Source organism: Saimiri boliviensis, chromosome 8 (assembly GCF_048565385.1).
Source record: "Saimiri boliviensis isolate mSaiBol1 chromosome 8, mSaiBol1.pri, whole genome shotgun sequence".
Taxonomy (NCBI): Eukaryota; Metazoa; Chordata; class Mammalia; order Primates; family Cebidae; genus Saimiri; species Saimiri boliviensis.
In genome coordinates this window covers 31,385,272-31,405,080 of record NC_133456.1, presented here as the reverse complement: position 1 = coordinate 31,405,080, position 19,809 = coordinate 31,385,272, and the positions used below count along the sequence as shown (strand labels likewise).

Below are 19,809 nucleotides of genomic sequence, written 5' to 3'. Positions count from 1 at the left end.
CCCCAAAATTTTAAGATAATAAATTTGTATTATTTTAAGCCACTGAGCTTGTGGTAATTTGTTAGAGCAGCAATAAGAAACTAATACGGTGGGACTGAATGTCAACTCTTTAATGGGGTCCAGCAGGGCCTCCGAAGCGCCCCAGGTGTGCCTCTCCCCGCTCTTGTCATTCTTCCTCTGGTTTCCATTTGGGCTTCAAAAATAACAAAGACTGTGGTGCTCCAAACATAACTTTCTCTCTCTCTTTCTCTTTCTTTCTCTCTTTCTCTCACCTCCTTGTCTCTGGTCATGATATTATTCCATCAAAAATGTCACCTACTTTCCTCCATCTCTTCAATTAACTCTTATGGTTTCTTCAAGACTGAGCTCAAACACCTCATCTTCCTCCCTCCTTTCTTTTCTTCTTCTTTTTTTTTTTTTTTTTTTTTTTTTTTTTTTGAGACAGGGTCTCACTTTGTTGCCCAGGCTGGAGTGCAGTGGCACAATCACAGATCACCACAGCTTCAACATCCTGGGCTCAGGTGATCCTCCCACTTCAGCCTCCTGGGTAGCTGGGACCAGAGGCATGGGCCCCCATGCCTGGCTAATTTTTGCTTTTTTTTTTTGAGACAGAGTCTCATTCTGTCTCCCAAGCTGGAGTTCAGTGGCATGATCTAAGCTCACTGCAACCTCTGCCTCCTGGTTTCAAGTGATTCTCCTGCCTCCAAAATAGCTGGGATTACAGGCACCTACCAGCACACCCACCTAATTTTTGTATTTTTCGTGGAGATGGGGTTTCACCATGTCGACCAGGCTGGTCTCGAACTCCTGGCCTCAAGTGATCTACCTGCTTTGGTCTCCCAAAGTGCTGGGATTACAGGTGTGAGCCACCACATCTGGCCAGTTTTTGCATTTTTTGTAGAGGCCAGGTTTCGCCATGTTGCCCAGGTTGGTCTTGAACTCTTGGGCTCAAGTGATTCACCCACTTTAGCCTTGAAAAGTGCTGGGATTACAGGCATGAGCCACCATGCCCAGCCTCATTTTCTGAGAAGGTGTCACCGAATTCCCAGATGGGCTGGGGAAGGCCTTTCTCAAAGCTCTCAACACATGTATTATAATTCCTTTCATGTCTGCTCCCCACTAGCACTAGAGGCAAGCCCTCTGTTTAAGTGCAGGTTCCCAGCAGTTAATAAATGGCTGGCTGGCTGGATGCATGAACAAATGAAGGAAGCTTTCTTTAAAATGCTCATTGGTCTAGTAGGGGTGCTGGGACATATATGGATAATTATAAGGCAGATTAGAAAGGCCTAAGCATCTTCAGGGAGGAGCAGATGAAATGCTTTGGGGGTTAGAGGAGAGAGAAAATAATGTCCTACCTCAGGACCTGCCTGCCTCTCCAAGGGAGTGGAGTGCTGCAGGATGGGTCATATTCGGGTCAGAAAAGCAGCGGCTAGCTGACTCCTGGTGATGACCTCAGTGCTTGGCATAAACACTCAGGCATTTCCTGAGTGCCTGTGTCAAAGAAGGCTTCTTGGGCCCCCCTTGCCTCCTTAGTAATGTCATCCATTTCATCTGCTCTCTGGCGCTGCCTAGCTGCCCTGGGAAGTATCTGTGCTTTTGCTTTCACAAACCCTTCCCATTACAGTCCTGACTAAAAGCTCACTGGCAAGAAGGAATCCCATCTTGCTGCAACCCCTAATTCCTACCCAGATAGCTCCCCTCAAGCACTTTACCAAATTTACTCAGCTGTTCTTCTCTTCTACGAATACACAGTGCAAGTATCACAGGAAGAATCATTTTTCTATCAAAGACCTCTGAGCCAGAGGGGAAACAGACAGAAACCTAACAGACCTCAGTTACTTTTATTTTTGAAAAAGAACTTACCTTCTAAACCTAAAATACAACAGACTACAAAAAATATTTTTTAGTTTCACATCACGGTCAGTTAGTTTCAGAGGAGAAAAAAAAAATTACAAGGGAGAAAATGGAAGAGGAAAGACAGAGTAAGAGAAAGGAAGCTTAAGAAAGCTAGGAGGGAAAAAGGCCAGCGCCATCCATCCACCCAATTCCTGTGCCTCATAATCATTCCATTTCCATTCCCAGTTCAACAAATCAAGTGCTTGTTGCTTACTGAAAACCTGGAAGGCAGATTTCAAGCAGCACTTCACCTTGCATTTTTGTGTGTATATGAGAGTACCCAGATATCACAACTGTCCTAGCTGCTAAGAACTCCAACACCAGGCAAAGTGGAAGTGATGCAGCTGAGGCTTAGGATACAAGGAGGGCAGTGGTGAGAGGTGAGGGTGGAGTGCGGAACCGTAAGCAGGGTGCCATCATGGAGATTGCCAGTTCATTCAATTTTCTGACCAAGGCCTTGTTTGTTCAGAAAGGCTTTCCTCTGATAGTTCCTTTATAACACTTCTGCCCCAAATAATTTTGTTTTCCTTCAGAGGCTCCTATCAACTCTCAATTGTATCCCTAGATGTTTTCCATATTTTCTTTCTTTCTTTTTTTTTTTGAGACAGAGTTTCGGTCTTGTTGCCCAGGCTGTAATGAAATGGTGTGATCTTGGCTCACAGCAACCTCCGCCTCCTGGGTTCAGGCAATTCTCCTGCCTCAGTCTCCCTAGTAACTGGGACTACTGGCAGATGCCATGACGCCCAGCTAATTTTTGTATTTTTGGTAGAGATAAGGTTTCACCATGTTGATCAGGCTGGTTTTGAACTCCTGACCTCAGGTGATTCGCCTGCCTCAGCCTCCCAAAGTGCTGTGATTACAGGCATGAGCCACCGGGCCCAGCTGTTTTCCATATTTTCTTATCTTGTCTTTCATTTTTTCCCCTTATTTTCTGTTTCCTTAAAGTAATTCACTAATTCAATATTTTGTAGTGTCTAATTCAATATTTTGTAGTGTCAATCCTTCTATTGAGATTTTAGATTTAATACAATATTTTTAATTCTTACTCAATATTTTATTAACAGTAGGGTTTTTTTTCACATTGGCTTGCTTTAGTTGAACAGAGACAATATCCTTTGAATTCTATTGACAAGTTTGGTATCTTCTAAACCCTTCTACTTCAGAGGAAGGCAGATTCTCTAAATCTTGAGACATTTGTAGTCCTCTTCCTGTGAACTGCAGACTCCCTTCACAGACCATTTCCTCCAGAATTTATAGTCTTACATAGAAAAAGCTATATTTTCCTAGTATGATAACTATATTCTCTTGGTCTTTTCCTCATGGCCACAAAAGGGCTGCCATACCTCCAGGAATCACATACTTTCAAGGCAGGAAGAAGGTAAAAGGGATGATGTTTGCTATGTTTACGATTTTTTTCAGGAAAGCGAAAGCTTTCTCAGAAGCTTCCTAGAAAACCTCTAGTGTTCAAAATGGTGCCTTATAAGCACCCTTATCTACATGGGAGGCTGACAAAGGAAGAGTTTAGCTGTTTCAGTCTCTATACGCAGGCAAGTAAGGAAGAAAGACATTGGCAAAGAGGTTACCAATCGACAGTGTTGGCCACAGGGCCTAAGAGGTGGGCTTCCCAAAAGGCCCCTGCCTACTCCCTTCCCCCTGTCTCCCAGGGAGCAACAGTCCTTTCTTCTCAGAGCCCATTTTAGCCTCATCCCAGACAAACAAGTCTCAGCTTTCAGTGGCTTCCTTCATTCCAGTTTTTACAACACGAAGATTTGGCAAAAATTCCTCCAGTTTCTGGCACAAAGGCAATATCCATCCACAGTTTCTAATGCTGTTGATGCAGATTTTTCCATATTTATGTATTCTGTTGAGTACTGTAACGAGGAGAATAGTAACAGGGCTATGCCTGTGTCGCACCATCATACCCCAAAGTGCACTCTTCCCTCTAACAAATACACTGTAACCTGCCATCAGGCAACACTTAACATTATCAGTTAGCTCCCTCATGAGGAATTAGTTTACAGTTAACTGGAAGCTGCAATGGGAATCAGGACAGGGTCATAAGGGAGGAGTGGGATGAGGGAGGCCTCAGAGGAAAGAAAAGGAGAACTAGGAGGGAAACAAGAAAGTGCCTAATGCCAAGTTCATTAACCTAGATATATGTGGTCCCCAGGGCACAGCATGAACAATTCCACATCACTTTCCTTTCTGAGCCTAGGATTCCTTCTCCAATCCCTCTAACTCCCTTTTTCTTTGCTCTCTGGCTATTTCTGCTTCTGTCTTCCTCCCTCATTTGATTTATTTAAATCCCCATAATATGAAACATATTTTTATTTAGTTTCTACTTCTCTTTATTGTAAAAAGAAGAGAAATGTTCTCTACTTTCCTCCAGGAAAAAGAAAGAAAAAGCATTTTAAATCATAAAGTTCCAAATGGATTTTTCCCTGTGAGTCTACAATCCTCAATTGGAAAAATATAAAGGTTCTTTGCTCCCAGGCTAGTGAAGGGAAGATCAATAACATGATGGAAATGAGGGGAGGGTTGGGAATGAGCACAGCAGACTGGAGGGTGGGTGGAGAAGTGGGACTGTGAGGGACTACCCCCAAGGGACAGACACCACAGGTGTAAAGAGTGCAAATGGGGGTTGCCACCACCACTTGGACCACTCTGGCCTGTCCCCCTTGCTGACCAGGACAATGAGGAAGCACAAAGACAACCAGCTCACTAGGATCTCCTGTCTGCTTTCTGACTCCCCAATAAGTGGCATGGAAAGATATCAGCAGAAGACAAAATGAGCAATTTGTCAGTAAAAATCTCTGGAGTGACTAAGAGGACCAGCCCCGCAAAATCCATACCTGGGGAATGAAGATGAAGCAGTTGATTGTAGTTGTGCAAACAAAGATCCCTCCAGACATGAGTCCAAAGACCAGGTTGGGCCAGGAGTGCAAGTATCTGGTGACTATAAAAAGAAGCCCAGCAGCCAGTACGAGGAGGTTGACCCCTACCATGATGGTTAAGGACTGATTCACAGGAGGAGAGCTGACATGGCCAGTCAGGCCAGCCAGGTAGGCACCGTACAGCAGGAGCAGGCCCTAGGAGGTGAAGAGGTGATGGAGGCTCAGAAAAGTGGAACAACAGGTCAAAGAGCAGTAGGTGTGCAACCAATTTCCTCATCTGTAAAGTCAGGATAATAATACTTACCTTAATGACTGCTATGAGGATTTACTAAGATACCACATAGGAAAATCCTCAGGGCAGCCCCTTGTACCTACTAGGTACTTTGTAAATGTTATTTTCCTCTCCTTCACTGAGAATTAGTTTACCAGAAGTCAGCAAGTCAACCATTAAACAGGATCTTCTGAGAAGAGGCATAGTATTGGATCATGTGGGTGGGTTAGAATCCCTACAGAAAGAGCTCTCGGGCACTAGGAGGGCAGTGGGCCCAAAGAACCTCTGGTAGTGACTGCTGCTACAGCCATTGTCAGTGTTGGCCTGCTCAAAGCTGAGGGTACACACAGAAGCTGAAAGTGACCTGTCATCTGCTTGTCAAGTCACGTGCCACAGCGGGGCAGTGCCCAGGGGAAGGGGCTTTTTTCTCTAATTTGCCCAAAGGTACCATGCTTGCCATGCCTTGCACCTGCAAGACTGCATCTGACTAGAAGGGATGGGACTTCTAAAAATTTACATAAAGGATCTCTACAGGCTAGCAGCCGCTGTGTGCCAGTGAGTGTTTATGGGAGATGAAGAGTAAAAAAAGGGGAAGACAAAGGCAGGCTGGTACCTAGGCAAGACTGTGGGGCAGGCACAGGCAGCAAAAGTTCCATCAATAGTTTCCCCTACAAGGAACCCAGGGCCCTATTCTTTTCTCTTTCCTATGAATATAAACTTGCCCTCTGAGTTGTCATTTGTACTAAGGAGAAAATAACTCATAGCACCTTAAAATGCTGCCCCACTCCCACATAGGAGCTGCACTCATACAGAAATCAAAGCTTTAGTCAATAATATATAACATATAGATTGAATATAGGTTCACCTTTCTGACTATGTGCACAGGGCTACAGTAGGTGTAGGGCAGAAAATAGTGACACAGGAAGTCATGGTCCTGGCTTTTAAGGTACTTGGTTTGGTAGGTGGATTTAAGGTAAGCACAAAAATTTTTTTTTTTTTTTTTTTTTTTTTTGAGACGGAGTTTTGCTCTTGTTGCCCAGGCTATAGTGCAATGCCATGATTCTGCTCACTGCAACCTCTGCCTCCTGGGTTCAAGCCATTCTCCTGTCTCAGCCTCCTGAGTAGCTGGAATTACAGGCATGTGCCACCACGCCTGGCTAAACAATTTTGTATTTTTAGTAGAGATGGGGTTTTACTATGTTGGTCAAGCTGGTCTTGAACTCTCGACCTCATGTGATCTACCAACCTCGGCTTCCCAAATGCTGGGATTATAGGTGGAAGCCACCACACCCAGTCTAAAAATGTTAATGTTGATGACTCAGAACATGAAGATGCTATGGGAGACGAGGTGGGGGTGGGACTGTGGGATTCAGAGGGAGAGCTAATAATAAAAATAAGGTCAGGTATCAGCAGGGCACCTGCTGGTGACCCTGAAATAATACAATGTGGTCAACTCCTCCTTCAGGGTTGGCCTTAAAGAAAATATTTTGGAGAACTGGCTGTGCCAGGAGGGAAGGAGTCAACACGGAAGAGATGTCTTCCAGGTTCCCCTAATGGGGCCTGAGGGCCAAATGTGACCACCCTAAGATCTTGAATAACTAGAGGACACATAAGTCAGGAGATCAGGGGAGCCCATCTTTTGGGTGACTGACGCCATCAGGTGGTATTCAGCAGAGTTGGATCATTGCTAATTTAATCAAAGGCAAATGAAATTAATTCTGTGATTTTGAAATGTTCAGATATGATTCCATTAAAAGATTTTAATTCCATTAAAATTCTTGTTAAAGGGGAGATATGTATGAATCAAGTGTCTATATGTTCTTGGCTGGTGTTTGAGTGAGTCATGTCTGATCCTTGCATATCATTGCCCTTAACTGCCAAGAAGTGTGGGGTATGGGACGGTTTACAGGTTCAGGTGGGGGTTCCTAGAACTTAATGTGGAGATTGGGGTTCTCCTGAGCTTCTCACTGACCAGGGAGTCTACAGGGTCTGGCTCAGTAAATTTCCTAATGCTCCTTCCTTTTCCTTCTTTGTCGTATGGGAAGATATTACAGAGAAATAAAATAGAAATGGGAATATATAAAAGGCAATGGGGAAAACAAATCAAGTTGAGTCACAAAGTAAGTTGCTATGGGGGAAGTGGTGGCTTTCTGGGCTGGGGAGGACACACTCTTCTACAGGGACTTGAGGAACTGACAGAGGCGATGTATTTTCCAGAAGTGTCTAGGGAGCAGGGGAAGAACAGTAATAATAACAGCCAACATTTACTGAGCTCTTGCTATGGGCCAGGAGTGGCTGAAAACCCTTAAAAAGCATTAACTCTTTAGAAACAGAATAGTTCTGAGGCATATTATCACTACCCCCATTTTAAAATGAGTAAACTAAGGCTCAGAGAGGTCAAATGGGGCTCAGGGTCAGCTAGGCAGGGGTAGAATCAGAATTCAAACACTGATCTGTCACATCTGAAGCTGATTTTTTAACCATTAGCAAAATTCTGGAGATCAAGAGCTGTTCGCTTCCTAGAGCCTTTTTTTTTTTTTTTAAATTCCTGTCAAAGTAACATTTGCACATAGTTAAAAATCAATGTTTTCCTGCCCTAGTCCTGCCCACCACATGAGCTGTTTCTCAGAAGCAACAACTTCTAATACTTTCTTAGTGGTGGAGTGGTAAAGTTTACCCTTTTTAAATTGAGATGGAGTCTCACTCTGTCGCCCAGGCTGGAGTGCAGTGGCGCAGTCTCGACTCACTGCAACCTCTGCCTCCCGGGGTCAAGCAATTCTCCTGCCTCAGCCTCCCCAGTAGCTGGGACTACAGGCACGCGCCACCACACCCAGATCATCTTTGTATTTTTAATAGAGACAGAGTTTCACCATGTCGGCTAGGCTGTTCTCGAGCTCCTGATCTCAAGTGTTCTGCCCACCTTGGCCTCCCAAAGTCCTGGGATTATAGATGTGAGCCACTGCTTCTAGCCAGAGTTTACCCTTAAAGGGCACTTATTTCTACAAAAACTCCTTTTCTTCTCTCAGTAGTCAGTCAACCAGACCTCTGTGCCTTGATAGTCAACAGGTAGCCTGCTGTCAGGCAGGGCTTGCTTGTTTATGGAATCAGGACTGCCCTGTATCCCTCAGCAGCAGTTCTCTGTCCCTCTAAGCTGAAAGCCAGATGTCCCATTCTCAGGACTTTCATCAGGGCTCTGTACAGGTATCCTCTACCTTCTGGAAATAATATCTTACTTTGCCCATCTAACAGAGACAAATGAGTGTAATGGTGAGAGATTTGGGGCAGTATGGGAGATACTTTGAGATAGCTGGAGCCCCTCAAAGGGCACCGTGAATGCTGTCATCTGTCTCAGAGCCAGCCTTGCTTCCAACCAGAGCAAGGAAGTCAGGTGAGTGAAAGGCAGCAGGACACCTTGACCCAAATCTAAAGGCACTTAGGAGAACAAATAAAGCTGGGTTAAATGTCTCCTCATAATTCCCCTTGCAGAGAAGCTGAAGGGAAAACTGGTATTGTCAAATCAATTAAAAAAACAGACTAATTAATGGGAGAGGCAGTGGCTGAATTCCAGATGATTTGAGGGAGGACGGAATGAGGGAGTCTAAAGAGTTGGGAAAGTCTCCCTGAACAAATAAAAATAGAAAAGTAAAAATGGTCATGGCTTTGAGGTTATGTATCAACAGAGGTCTCCTCTGAGTTCAATATTCTTTGCAGACATCACCTCGTTAATTCCTATAATTCCCTCTTCATATCCATTTTGTTAGTGATAGAGACCATATCCCAAGGAGATGTGGTTACCAACCTTGCATCCCCAGACGAGAGCAATCCAAACATCAGAATACTGGGAAGCACAGAAGTGGGTGCTGGTTAAAGTGCAGAAAATATCTCTCCCTGTCACCTAGAAAGGACACAGAGTCAGAACTGAAGGTGTCCACAATTACCAGAAACACATAGCAGATCTTTGTGAATATCCTGGAGTGTGAATTCTTCTACAGCACATGATTTCCCCCTTAGCATGTAAAAACCGTAGCATTTAGGTGACTCCACTAGAACCTAAATGAGAGTGACACGTGCTAGGAGAAGAGATGATAAAATTGGACTAACAGCTGTGTGCTTGGTGACAGTACAGCTTACCCCTCAGTTATGTGCTTTGCTACCCCAATCGAATTAATGCCTCAACAAAATAATAAAGTATTTCATTTTGCACCTGCTTTTTTGTAAATCACTGAATCCTTAAACATAATCTTGTAATGTCATGATTCCTCAATTCTACTGTATTCCTCAGCATCTTGTGAGGCTAGAGAAGCATAATGCTTTATATTTTTTCTTTTCTTTTCTTTTTTTTGGCAGAGTCTCACTCTGTCACCCAGGCTGGAGTATAGTGGTGCAATTTTGGCTCACTGCAACCTCTGCCTCCCAAGTAGCTGGGATTACAGGCATGTGTCACTGGCTAAGTTTTGTGTTTTTGGTAGAGATGAGGTTTCACCATGTTAGCCAGGCTGGTCTTGAACTTCTCACCTCAAGTGATCCACCTGCCTCAGCCTCCCAAAGTGCTGGGATTACAGCTGTGAGCCACTGTGCCCAGACATACTTCTTAATAATTGAATACTATGTACTGGACATAGTTAATTTAAGTCTTTCACCTACATTGTTTCACTTAATCTTTGCCACAACCCTATACAATAGGTAGTAGTATTATCTCAATTTTACCTATTAGGAAACAGACTTAGTGAGGTTAAATAACTTACCCACGGTCACACAGTTGGTGAGCTTGGTAGGGCTGGGATTTGAACTAGGGTTGACTGACTCCAAAGCCCACCTCAAACTACTACCTCTACCTCTACAATTAGGGGAAGATAACTGCCCATAGCTGAAAGTTCTCATTATTGATAATGTGGAAGTGGCGGTAACTGCCAAGTAGATTCCAGCCTGCTGGATGCCCACGAAGAGACACTTGGGCAGGAGGAGCAGTGGGAGTGGCAGCAGACAAGGGCAAGGAATTCATGGAAGGCACAGCTCCTGACGTTCCCTCCTCCTGGACTCCTTTATCTTCCTGTTGCAAGGATGACTCCTGTGTATCCACAGAGGTCAGTCCAGTTTGGGGATGAGATTTCCTAGGGATTTGGCCCCTTACCGTCATACTGACACTGAGGATCTGGAGGCACTGGATGGGATCAGTCAGCACCCATGTCATGAGCAGGATCACATCAGCCATCACCAGGGCTGCCACCAACCCCAACAACTGCAGGTCTTTAATAATCTGCAAAAGAGTCAAGGTCAAAACTTTTCCTTGTTGACTGGCTATATGACACAGGGGCTAGAGTATCCCATGCACTCTCAGCTATATGCTCCAAAGCCAGCCCTCCCAAGGTGCTTCATATGTAGTTATCAAAAATGAAACAGACACCAAACATTTACAATGACTTCTATGTTTATATCATTATTCCCATTAAACATTTCTATTTGTTTAACTTTTTAATATCCTACCTTTTCCCACAAAGATCTCAAGGTGCTTTACAAAATAAATAAACTGTTATTTCTAGATGTTTATATGAGCACATAGATATGGATATTTTCACACCACACTGTGAATAACTATTAACTGAAAGGGTGGGATTCAGAGATGCAGGAGGAATCATTAGTATTTTCTTTATATACATATGAAATACAGATTGACTTAAGATCTTGACTTATGATGGGGTTATGCCCTGATAAACCCATTGTAAATTGAAAATATCATAAACCAAAAATGCATTTAATACAACTAGCCTACCAAACATTGCAGCTTAACCTAGCCTACCTTTAATGTGCTCAGAACACTTATATTAGCCTACAGCTGGGCAAAATCATCTAAAATAATGCTTAATTTATAACAAAGTATTGAATGTCTCATGAAATGTATTGACTACTGTCCTGAAAGTGAAAATGGTTGTAAGGGTATTTTAAGTATGCTGTTTGCTGAATGTAGATTGCTTTCACACCATTGTAAAATAGAAAAACTGTAAGTTGAACTGTTGTATGTCAGGGACCATCCATATTTGACTTAGAATGAAGGGAATGTGTTAGTTACTTTGTGACTACAAAAATAAAATTGAGAAAAACATGTACTGTGACAGAATTAAAACATTAAAAATCAGAGAAGAGAGAAAATAAAGGGAATTATGATGAAGGCTCAGATGAAGAGTGTATATATAATAGCATTTATTAATTGGGGCAGAAGAAATGTGGATCTGAGCTTTTGACAACCAATGAAGAGAAAGAAGCATAACCAGTTACATGATTCAAGGTGTTTGTAAAATTAAAAACAAACCAATTGCCTAATCAAACTGTTCAAAACCAGTGTTAAAGGGAAACTACGCAAAGCAAACAGTGAAAAAAGACATATTTTGTGTAGACATAAAAAAAAAAAATGAGACTTCTCATCAGATACAAGGCCAAGTGAGAAGAAAATGCAAGAATATCTTGAAAGTACTGGAAGAAGAAAAGAAAATTTCAGTCTAGAATTCTATACTCAGTAAAATATCTTTAAGAAACAAAGTTAAAATAAAAACTTTTTCAGATAATCAAAAGCTGAAAGAATTCAGTAGTAGCACACCCACACTGGAATGTCAGATATCCTTCAGGCAAAGGAAAATAATTTGACATAAAAATGTGGATCTATACAGGAAATTAAGAGCACTGAAAATGGTAGCTAAACAGAAATATACATTATTAATTTTCATTACGTAAATATCATTAAAGAAAATAACAAAATTCAGCATTAAAGAAAATACAAAATTAGCTGGGCATGGTGGTACATGCCTGTAATCCCAGCTACTTGGGAGGCTGAGGCAGGAGAATCACTTGAACCTGGGAGTTGGAGGTTGTGGTGAGCTGAGATTGCCCCATTGCACTCTAGCCTGGGCAATTTATTTTTAAGTCTGGGTCTTAAAAATAAAGAAATAAAAAATATATATCTAATATATATTACAAAATATATTTTATCTGAAAAAAATATAAATATATTTTTATCTCAAAAAATATATTTTTATCTCAAAAAATATACATTATTAATGTTCATTACTTAAATATCATTAAAGAAAATAACAAAATTCAGCATTAAAGAAAATACAAAATTAGTTGGGCATTCTCAATCTCAAAAAATATATGTTCTTTATCTCAAAAAAATATATTTTATATATGTATTATATATAATTATATATATAATTATGTATTATATATTATACATATATGTGTATTGTATATAAACTATATATTGTGTATATTATATATGCATTATATATATTATGAATATTATATATGTATTTTACATATATATATATATTTTGAGATGGAGTTTCACTCTTGTTGCCCAGGCTGAAGTGCAATGGTACAATCTCGGCTCACTGCAACTTCTGCCTCCCAGGTTCGAGTGATTCTCCTGCCTCAGCCTCCCAAGTAGGTGAAATTACAGGCATGCACCGCCACACCCAGACAATTTTATATTTTTAGTAGAGATGGGGTTTCTCCATATTGATCAGGCTGGTCTCAAACTCACGCCCTCAGGTGATCCACCCACCTTAGCCTCCCAAAGTGCTGGGATTACAGACATGAGCCACCATGGCTGGCCAGAAATAAAATATTTTTAAAGACAATTGATTCAACAAAAAAAATTGTATGGGGCTTATAACATGTTACAGTAAAGATAGGAATGGGGATCAAAGGAAGCATACTACTGTAAGGTACTTATACATGAATGCCAATTTTGCAATTACATAGAAATTCTTCCTGAAATTTAAAAGAAGAGAATAGTTCTCAACTCATTCTATAAAGCCAACATTACCCTGATACTAAAACTAGAAAAACATATTACAAGAAAACTACAGAGCAGTATGTATTAAAAACATGAATGTACAAATTCTAAACAAAGTTTTATAAAAATGAATCCAACAGGCCAGGCGTGGTGGCTCAAGCCTGTAATCCCAGCACTTTGGGAGGCCGAGGCGGGTGGATCATGAGGTCAAGAGATGGAGACCATCCTGGTCAACATGGTGAAACCCCGTCTCTACTAAAAATACAAAAAAAAAAAAAGCAGCTGGGCATGGTGGCACGTGCCTGTAATCCGAGCTACTCAGGAGGCTGAGGCAGGAGAATTGTCTGAACCCAGGAGGCGGAGGTTGCGGTGAGCCGAGATCGCGCCATTGCACTCCAGCCTGGGTAACAAGAGGGAAACTCCGTCTCAAAAAAAAAAAAAAAAAAAATGAATCCAACAATATATGAAGAGGATAATGTATCATGGCCAAGTGGAGTTTATCCCAGGAATGGAAGGTTGGTTTGACATCCTAAATCATTTAACATATGGGGAGAGAAAGAGAGAAAGAGCAGAAGCATAGAGGATTTTTAGGGCAGTAAAACTACTCTGTATAATTCTATAATGGTAGATACATGTCATCGTACATTTGTCCAGACCCATAGAATGTACCACATCAAAAGTGAACCCTAATATAAAGAACAGACTCTGGGCAATAATGACATATTAATGTAGGTTCATCAATTGTAATAAATACACCACTCTGATGGGGAATATTGATAATGGAAGAGGCTATGCATGTGTGGGGAAAGAGGGTATATGTAAAACCTCTGTACCCTCTGCTTAATTTTTATGTTAACCTAAAACCACTCTATAAAACAAAGTCTATTGTATAAGGATTTTCAAAAAAAAACATTTAACGTAAACCACCATGTGCATAAACTCAAAAAAAAAAAAATACGATCATCTCAATAGACTCAGTAAAAGCATTTGACAAAACCCAACATCAATTCTTGTTTAAAACTCTTAGCAAAATAAGAATAGAATAGTAGTTCTCCAACTGAATAAATGGCATCTACAATATAACTACTGCTAATATCATCCTTAGTTTTGAAAGACTGTTTGCCCTATAAGATCGAGAATAACAAGGATATCTGCTCTCACCACTTCTATTCAGATTGTACTATTGTTTCTAGCCAGTGCAATCACACAAGAGATTGGAAATAAATTATCTTTATTTGCTGATGATATGATCATCTATGTAGAAAATCTATTAGACTTTATAAAAAAGCTGCTCGAATGAACATATAGTTTAGCAAGTTTGCAGCATACAAGCTCAGCATATAAAAATTAATTGTATTTCCGTGGCCAGGCATGGTGGCTCATGCCTGTCAATCCTAGCATCTTGGGAGGTTGAGGAGGGTGGATCATCTGAGGTTGGGAGTTCGAGACCAACCTGGTCAACATGGTGAAACCCCACCTCTACTAAAAATACAAAAATTAGATGGATGTGGTAGCAGGCACCTGTAATCCCAGCCTCTGTAATCCCAGAGGCTGAGGCAGGAGAATCACTTGAACCCAGGAGGCAGAGTTTGTGGTGAGCTGAGATCGTGATACTGCACTCCAGCCTGGGTTATAGCGCAAGGCTCTGTCTCAGAAAAAAATTAATTATATTTCTGTATATTAGCCACAAACAACTGGAAAGTAAAATTTAAAAAATAACATATAAAATAGCATAAGAATATAAAATACTTAGAAATAAGTTTGATGAAAGATGTGAAAGAACAATATTGAAAAGTACAAAAAAATGCTGGGAAAAATTAAGATCTAAATAAACGGGCTCATGGGTCAAAAGACACAACATTAGTAAGAAGCCAATTCTTCACAATTTGATCTATTAGATTCAACGTAATACCCAAATAATTTTTGCAGAAATCAGTAAACTGATTCAAAAATTCACATGGAAATTCAAAGGACCCAGATTAGCCAAAACAATATTGAAAGAGAAGAAGAAAGTTGGAGGACTAATGCTCCCTGATTTTAAGATTTAGTATAAGGCTACAGTAATCAAGGTAATATGGTATTGTTGTCAAGATAAACAAACGCATCAGTGAGACAGAATGGAGGGTCCAGGAATAGATCTGCCCACCTATGGATGACTGATTTTCCACAAAGGTACAAAGGTAATTCAGTGAAGAAAGGACAATCTTTTAAACAAGTGGTGCTGAAACAATCAAATGTCCGTATGTAAAAAAATAAAATTCAACCAATACATCATACCGCATTCCAAAATTAACTCTAAATGGATCACAGGCCTAAACGTAAAAGCTAAAACTCTAAAATTTCTAGAAGTAAACACATGAGAAAACTTTTTGGGGCCTTAAGTTAGCCCAAAATTTCTTAAATATAATACCGAAAACATGATCCATGGAGCCAGGCATGGTGGCTCATGCCTGTCATTCCGACACTCTGGGAGTCTGAGGCTGGTTAATCACTTGAAGCCAGGAGTTTGAGACCAGCCTGGCCAACATGGTAAAACCCCATCTCTACTAAAAATACAAAAAACAAATAAACTAACAAAATCTCCCAAAAAAGAACACATTGGTAAATTGAACTTCATGAGATTTAGAAATGTCTTATTTTTGAAAGATACTCTGAAGTAAATTAAAAGGAACTGTAAGAAAATCTTTGCAAATCTTACATCTGATAAAGGGTTTGTATCCAGAATATAAAAAGAACTCTCAAAACTCTATAAGACAACAAAAAATCCAATTTAAAAATGGGTGAAAGATTTCAACAGACAGTTTGCCAAAGAAGATATATAGATGACAAAAAAGTATGTGAAGTAATGCTCAATAGTGCATTAGAGAAAGGCAAATTCAAAACCATAATGAGATACTACCACACATACCTATTAGAATGCCTAAAATGAAAAAGACTGATCAAAACAAATACTGGCACGAATGTGGAGGAAATGGACTCTCATATGTTGCTGGTGGAAATGCAGAATGGTGCAACCACTTTGAAAAACAGTCGACAGTTTCTTTAAAAGTTAAATATACACCTACCCTCTGATCCAACCATCTTACCCTTAGGTTTTCACCCAAGAGAAATAAAAGCTTATGTCTAAACAAAGACTTTGTACATGAATTTTCATAGCAGCTTTATTTTTAATCACAACTGGCAAAAACCCAAACATCCATCAACAGATAAGCAAATGTATACCTATGCATTGTAATACTACTTAGCAGTAACAAAGAAAGAACTATTGATGCACACAACATATATAAGTAACTATAATGTTCATAAAAACAATTATGTGAGTAAAATAAGCCAGAGGAAAAAAGAGTCCACACTGTATGCCTCGATTTATATAAAACTCTGGAAAATGCAAACTCATTTACAGTGACAAAAAGCAAATTAATGATTTCCTGAGGACAGGAACAGGGGATATAAGGATTGGACAGGAGAGGGAGATAACAAAGGGTGTGGGGAAGCTTTTGAAGATGAGGCATATGTTCATTATGCACCATGTGTCTTGGTTGTATATCCATGTCACAATTTATCAAACATATGCTTTAAATATGTGCAGTTCACTGCATGTTAATTATACTTCAATGAAGCTAGTTTTAAAAAAGAAATCAGTGTTCTTGAGTGATAAATGCAGTTTTTGTCTTTTTAGGCAATCTTCTTCATATGTATGGCTGTTCACAGCTGAGCTTTTGGTAAGAATGCACCATGATTCAATAACATTTGATAAAAAAAAAGACAAAAACAAAAACAAAAAAACCTATCGTTCCAGAGAAGTAAACACCAACTGAATGACACATTGGGTCTGGGAAGGGCCCACATCCAATGAGGATAATGGCGAGGAGTTGAGGTTTGCACAGTCTCATCAGACAACCTGATAAAATGGGGAAATGTGCTTAAGTTGATGACTGATAAATATCAGTCGGTGATCTGGCTGCCTCATAACTTAGGGTTGATTCTATCTGCTCTTCCTTGCTCACTGCTCCAGGCACATCCTTCTCAGTACAGAGAACTGCCTTCTACATAAAAAAAGAACTGGGCTTCAAGGAGGGAAATAACTACTTACTTGCTACAGTTTCTCTGTAATCACTCTTCCTCCCTTCTCTTCCAGCTCACACCTGTGCCAAACAACAGTCTTTGGGCATCTTGTTCTGCCTCAAACTGGTGCCAGGTATTGGCCAGCTCACATGGTCCCACAGGGCCTGGGGTACATAGAAACCAGAGCCCATGTTTGAAGACCTATCTTCAGCAGCATTGATCCACAGCCTTTCAGGCCTGGGGCCTTATGAGGTCACATGATTCCAGGGTTTGGAATGAGAAACAAGAGCTTTGGTTGTCCTGAAAGGCGCTAGGCTCAATAATCTACATGAGCTTCTCTAGCTGTTAAGCAACAGTGAAGCTGCCATCTACAGTTAAGCATTGCGTACTTGCTGCCTACTCACCACTCTCTTGTCCGGGACTCTTTGGGTAAACACCTTGTAGAGTCGCCAGCTCTTTCCCAGAATGGGGCCAAACACAAGGGAGGTCCCAACACACAGCATGGACAGTCTTGTCTATAGTGGAAGGGGACAGAAGAGTCACAAGAGTAACCTTTGTCAGTTCTCAACACACTCTGATGTATAGGGTCTGGGTCCCACAGAGGGCACGGGGTACAGAGTGAACCTCACCAAGTGTTCTGGGATTGCTCAAAAAGTGCCCACACCAAGGATAAAGGTAACCACCACCCACGGAAGCAGCTGGTTTAGGAAAATCATTAAAACTTTAACATTATAGTCAAAACCAAATTTTAAAACTTAACTTACCTGAATGAGAGTTTCCATTGAGCTCCCCACCAAAACATCTTGAATCCCAAAGAGGTAAGCACTACTGTAAGTCAGACAACTGCCCAGTAAGGTCACAATGTTCAGATTGGGACTGGACATCTTCACAATCCTAGAGAAGATCAGGAAGAAAGACACTTACAGCCATGACCTTTTGTCTTGGGGCCTAAGACCTGCAAGATCAAAGCTTCCTCACCAGCATAATCTCCAGTGCAGCCTCGGAGTGAAGGACCCCTGGGAAGAAACCACTTTACAGCCCTGTGAAAACTTATGATTTCTTTACATTCATTTTCAAAAGAACTAAACTCTGGTACTTATTGCTTGTATAACTCCAAGTCTTTTAAAAGAAGGCTGACTACCTACAAACAGGTGGTACTGGAGAAGAGTTGGGATTTTATACATGAAGTTTGGTTGCTAGGGGACTGCCATGTGCAGTTTAGTGAATAAATAACCAGCAGGTAGATGCCCACAGAGAGTTTGGAGCCTTTAGAAATGAGCTGTAAGGTAAACTACTATTTGGAAAGAGGTTTGGGTTTTTTTTTTTTCATATACTATTTACTTTATTTGATACGTAAACCATTTTCCTCCCTCTACTTGACCAAGTAGAAAAGAGGAGGAAGGGATTAGAAGCAGGAAATTGGAGAAGGGCCTTTTCTCAAGTATTAATAGTTTTAGATGAGATTAGAGACAACTTTAAAAGTTAGAGGGAGACGTGAAAAATCAGGGCTTCAGACAAATACCCTGGGCACTAACAGAGGTTCAGAATGTGATCTGGTTAACCTAAGGGGAACACCAGGCTCACACTGGACAGTGACTGATACTAATTAATTACAAGTAATGAGAAGGAAAGGCATTGTAATCTAAATAGTGTATAAAAATGCAATATTTCTACTAATAGTCATTTGATAATTATACTTTCTTATACTTTTATTTTAAATCATAACTAACGAGGAAAGCATTCCTACCTATGTCTCTTGATGACCTGGCAGGCCACCTTAAAGGCCAAGGCCAAGGCAAAACTATCCACTTAGTGAAGTCTTTTCTAATGACAGGCAAATCACCTAGGAGGCATTAAACAGTTTGGCAGTGCTGGATTGGCAAACATCATAACCACCACAAGCCCAGCTTAGTTACTTTATGTCTGGCATTGTGATACATCCATACACACAAGAACACCAAACCACTGTCCCAGGCCCCAGGTACTGTCACCATAGGCCAATGAGTCCAGTCAAGCTTAACTTTGTTTTGGAGGGAAGATATTTTTCTTTTTCTAAAAGTGAGAACAACTTTCACACACACCCTTTCTAAAATGAGAATAATAATTATAAGATCTACCTTCAAAGAATTGTGAATATTTAATAGGCAATATGGCAAACTGCTTGGCACACAGCCTGGCACATAATAGGCATGTTGCCAACATCAGTTGCTTATATTGTAACCTCACTGTCCTCTTCTTCCAGGTTTTAGAAACCTAGGAATCACATTTTCCTTCTTCTGTTTCTTTATCAGAAATACCCAATCAATTGTCAAGTTTCCTTCACTTTTCTTTTTTTTTTTTTTTTTTTTTTTTTTAGACAAGAGTCTCGCTCTGTCACCCAGGGTAAAGTGAAGTAGCACGATCTTGGCTCAGCACAACCTCCATCTCCCGGGTTCAAGTGATTCTCCTGCCTTAGCCTCACGAGTAGCTGGGATTACAAGCACCTGCCACATGCCCAGCTAATTTTTATATTTTTATTAGGGATGGGGTTTTACCATGTTGGCCAGGCTGGTCTTGAACTCCTGACCTCAAGTGATCTGCCCTCCTTGGTCTCCCAAGGTGCTGGGATTACAGATGTGAGCCACTGTGCCTGGCCTCTTTCACTTCTTATTTCAAAGTCTCTGAGTTTTCTCTCACTCTCCTTTTTTTTTTTTTTTTTTTTTTTTGAGACAGAGTCTCACTCTGTTGCCCAGGTTGTGCCCAGGCTGGAGTGTAGTGGCATGATTTTGGCTCACTGCAACCTCTGGTCCCCAGGTTCAAGCGATTCTCCTGCTTTAGCCTCCTGAGCAGCTGGAATTACAAGTGCCTACCACCACGCCTGGCTAATTTTTAATTTTTGTATTTTTTAGTAGAGA

At 40.8% G+C, this 19,809-nt stretch overlaps 1 protein-coding gene across 1 annotated transcript in view; it reads right to left on the bottom strand.

Moving 5' to 3' along the window:
* Positions 1 to 19,809, bottom strand: part of GPR156 (G protein-coupled receptor 156) — a 70,099-nt gene that overhangs the window by 10,624 nt on the left and 39,666 nt on the right. The window contains exons 3-7 of the mRNA XM_039477230.2: positions 17,680 to 17,809; positions 17,320 to 17,430; positions 10,193 to 10,318; positions 8,861 to 8,956; positions 4,749 to 4,985 (exon numbers count right to left, since the gene is read on the bottom strand). Coding sequence (XP_039333164.2) covers positions 4,749 to 4,985; positions 8,861 to 8,956; positions 10,193 to 10,318; positions 17,320 to 17,430; positions 17,680 to 17,809 — 700 coding nt within the window. The remainder of the gene's footprint in view (positions 1 to 4,748; positions 4,986 to 8,860; positions 8,957 to 10,192; positions 10,319 to 17,319; positions 17,431 to 17,679; positions 17,810 to 19,809) is intronic.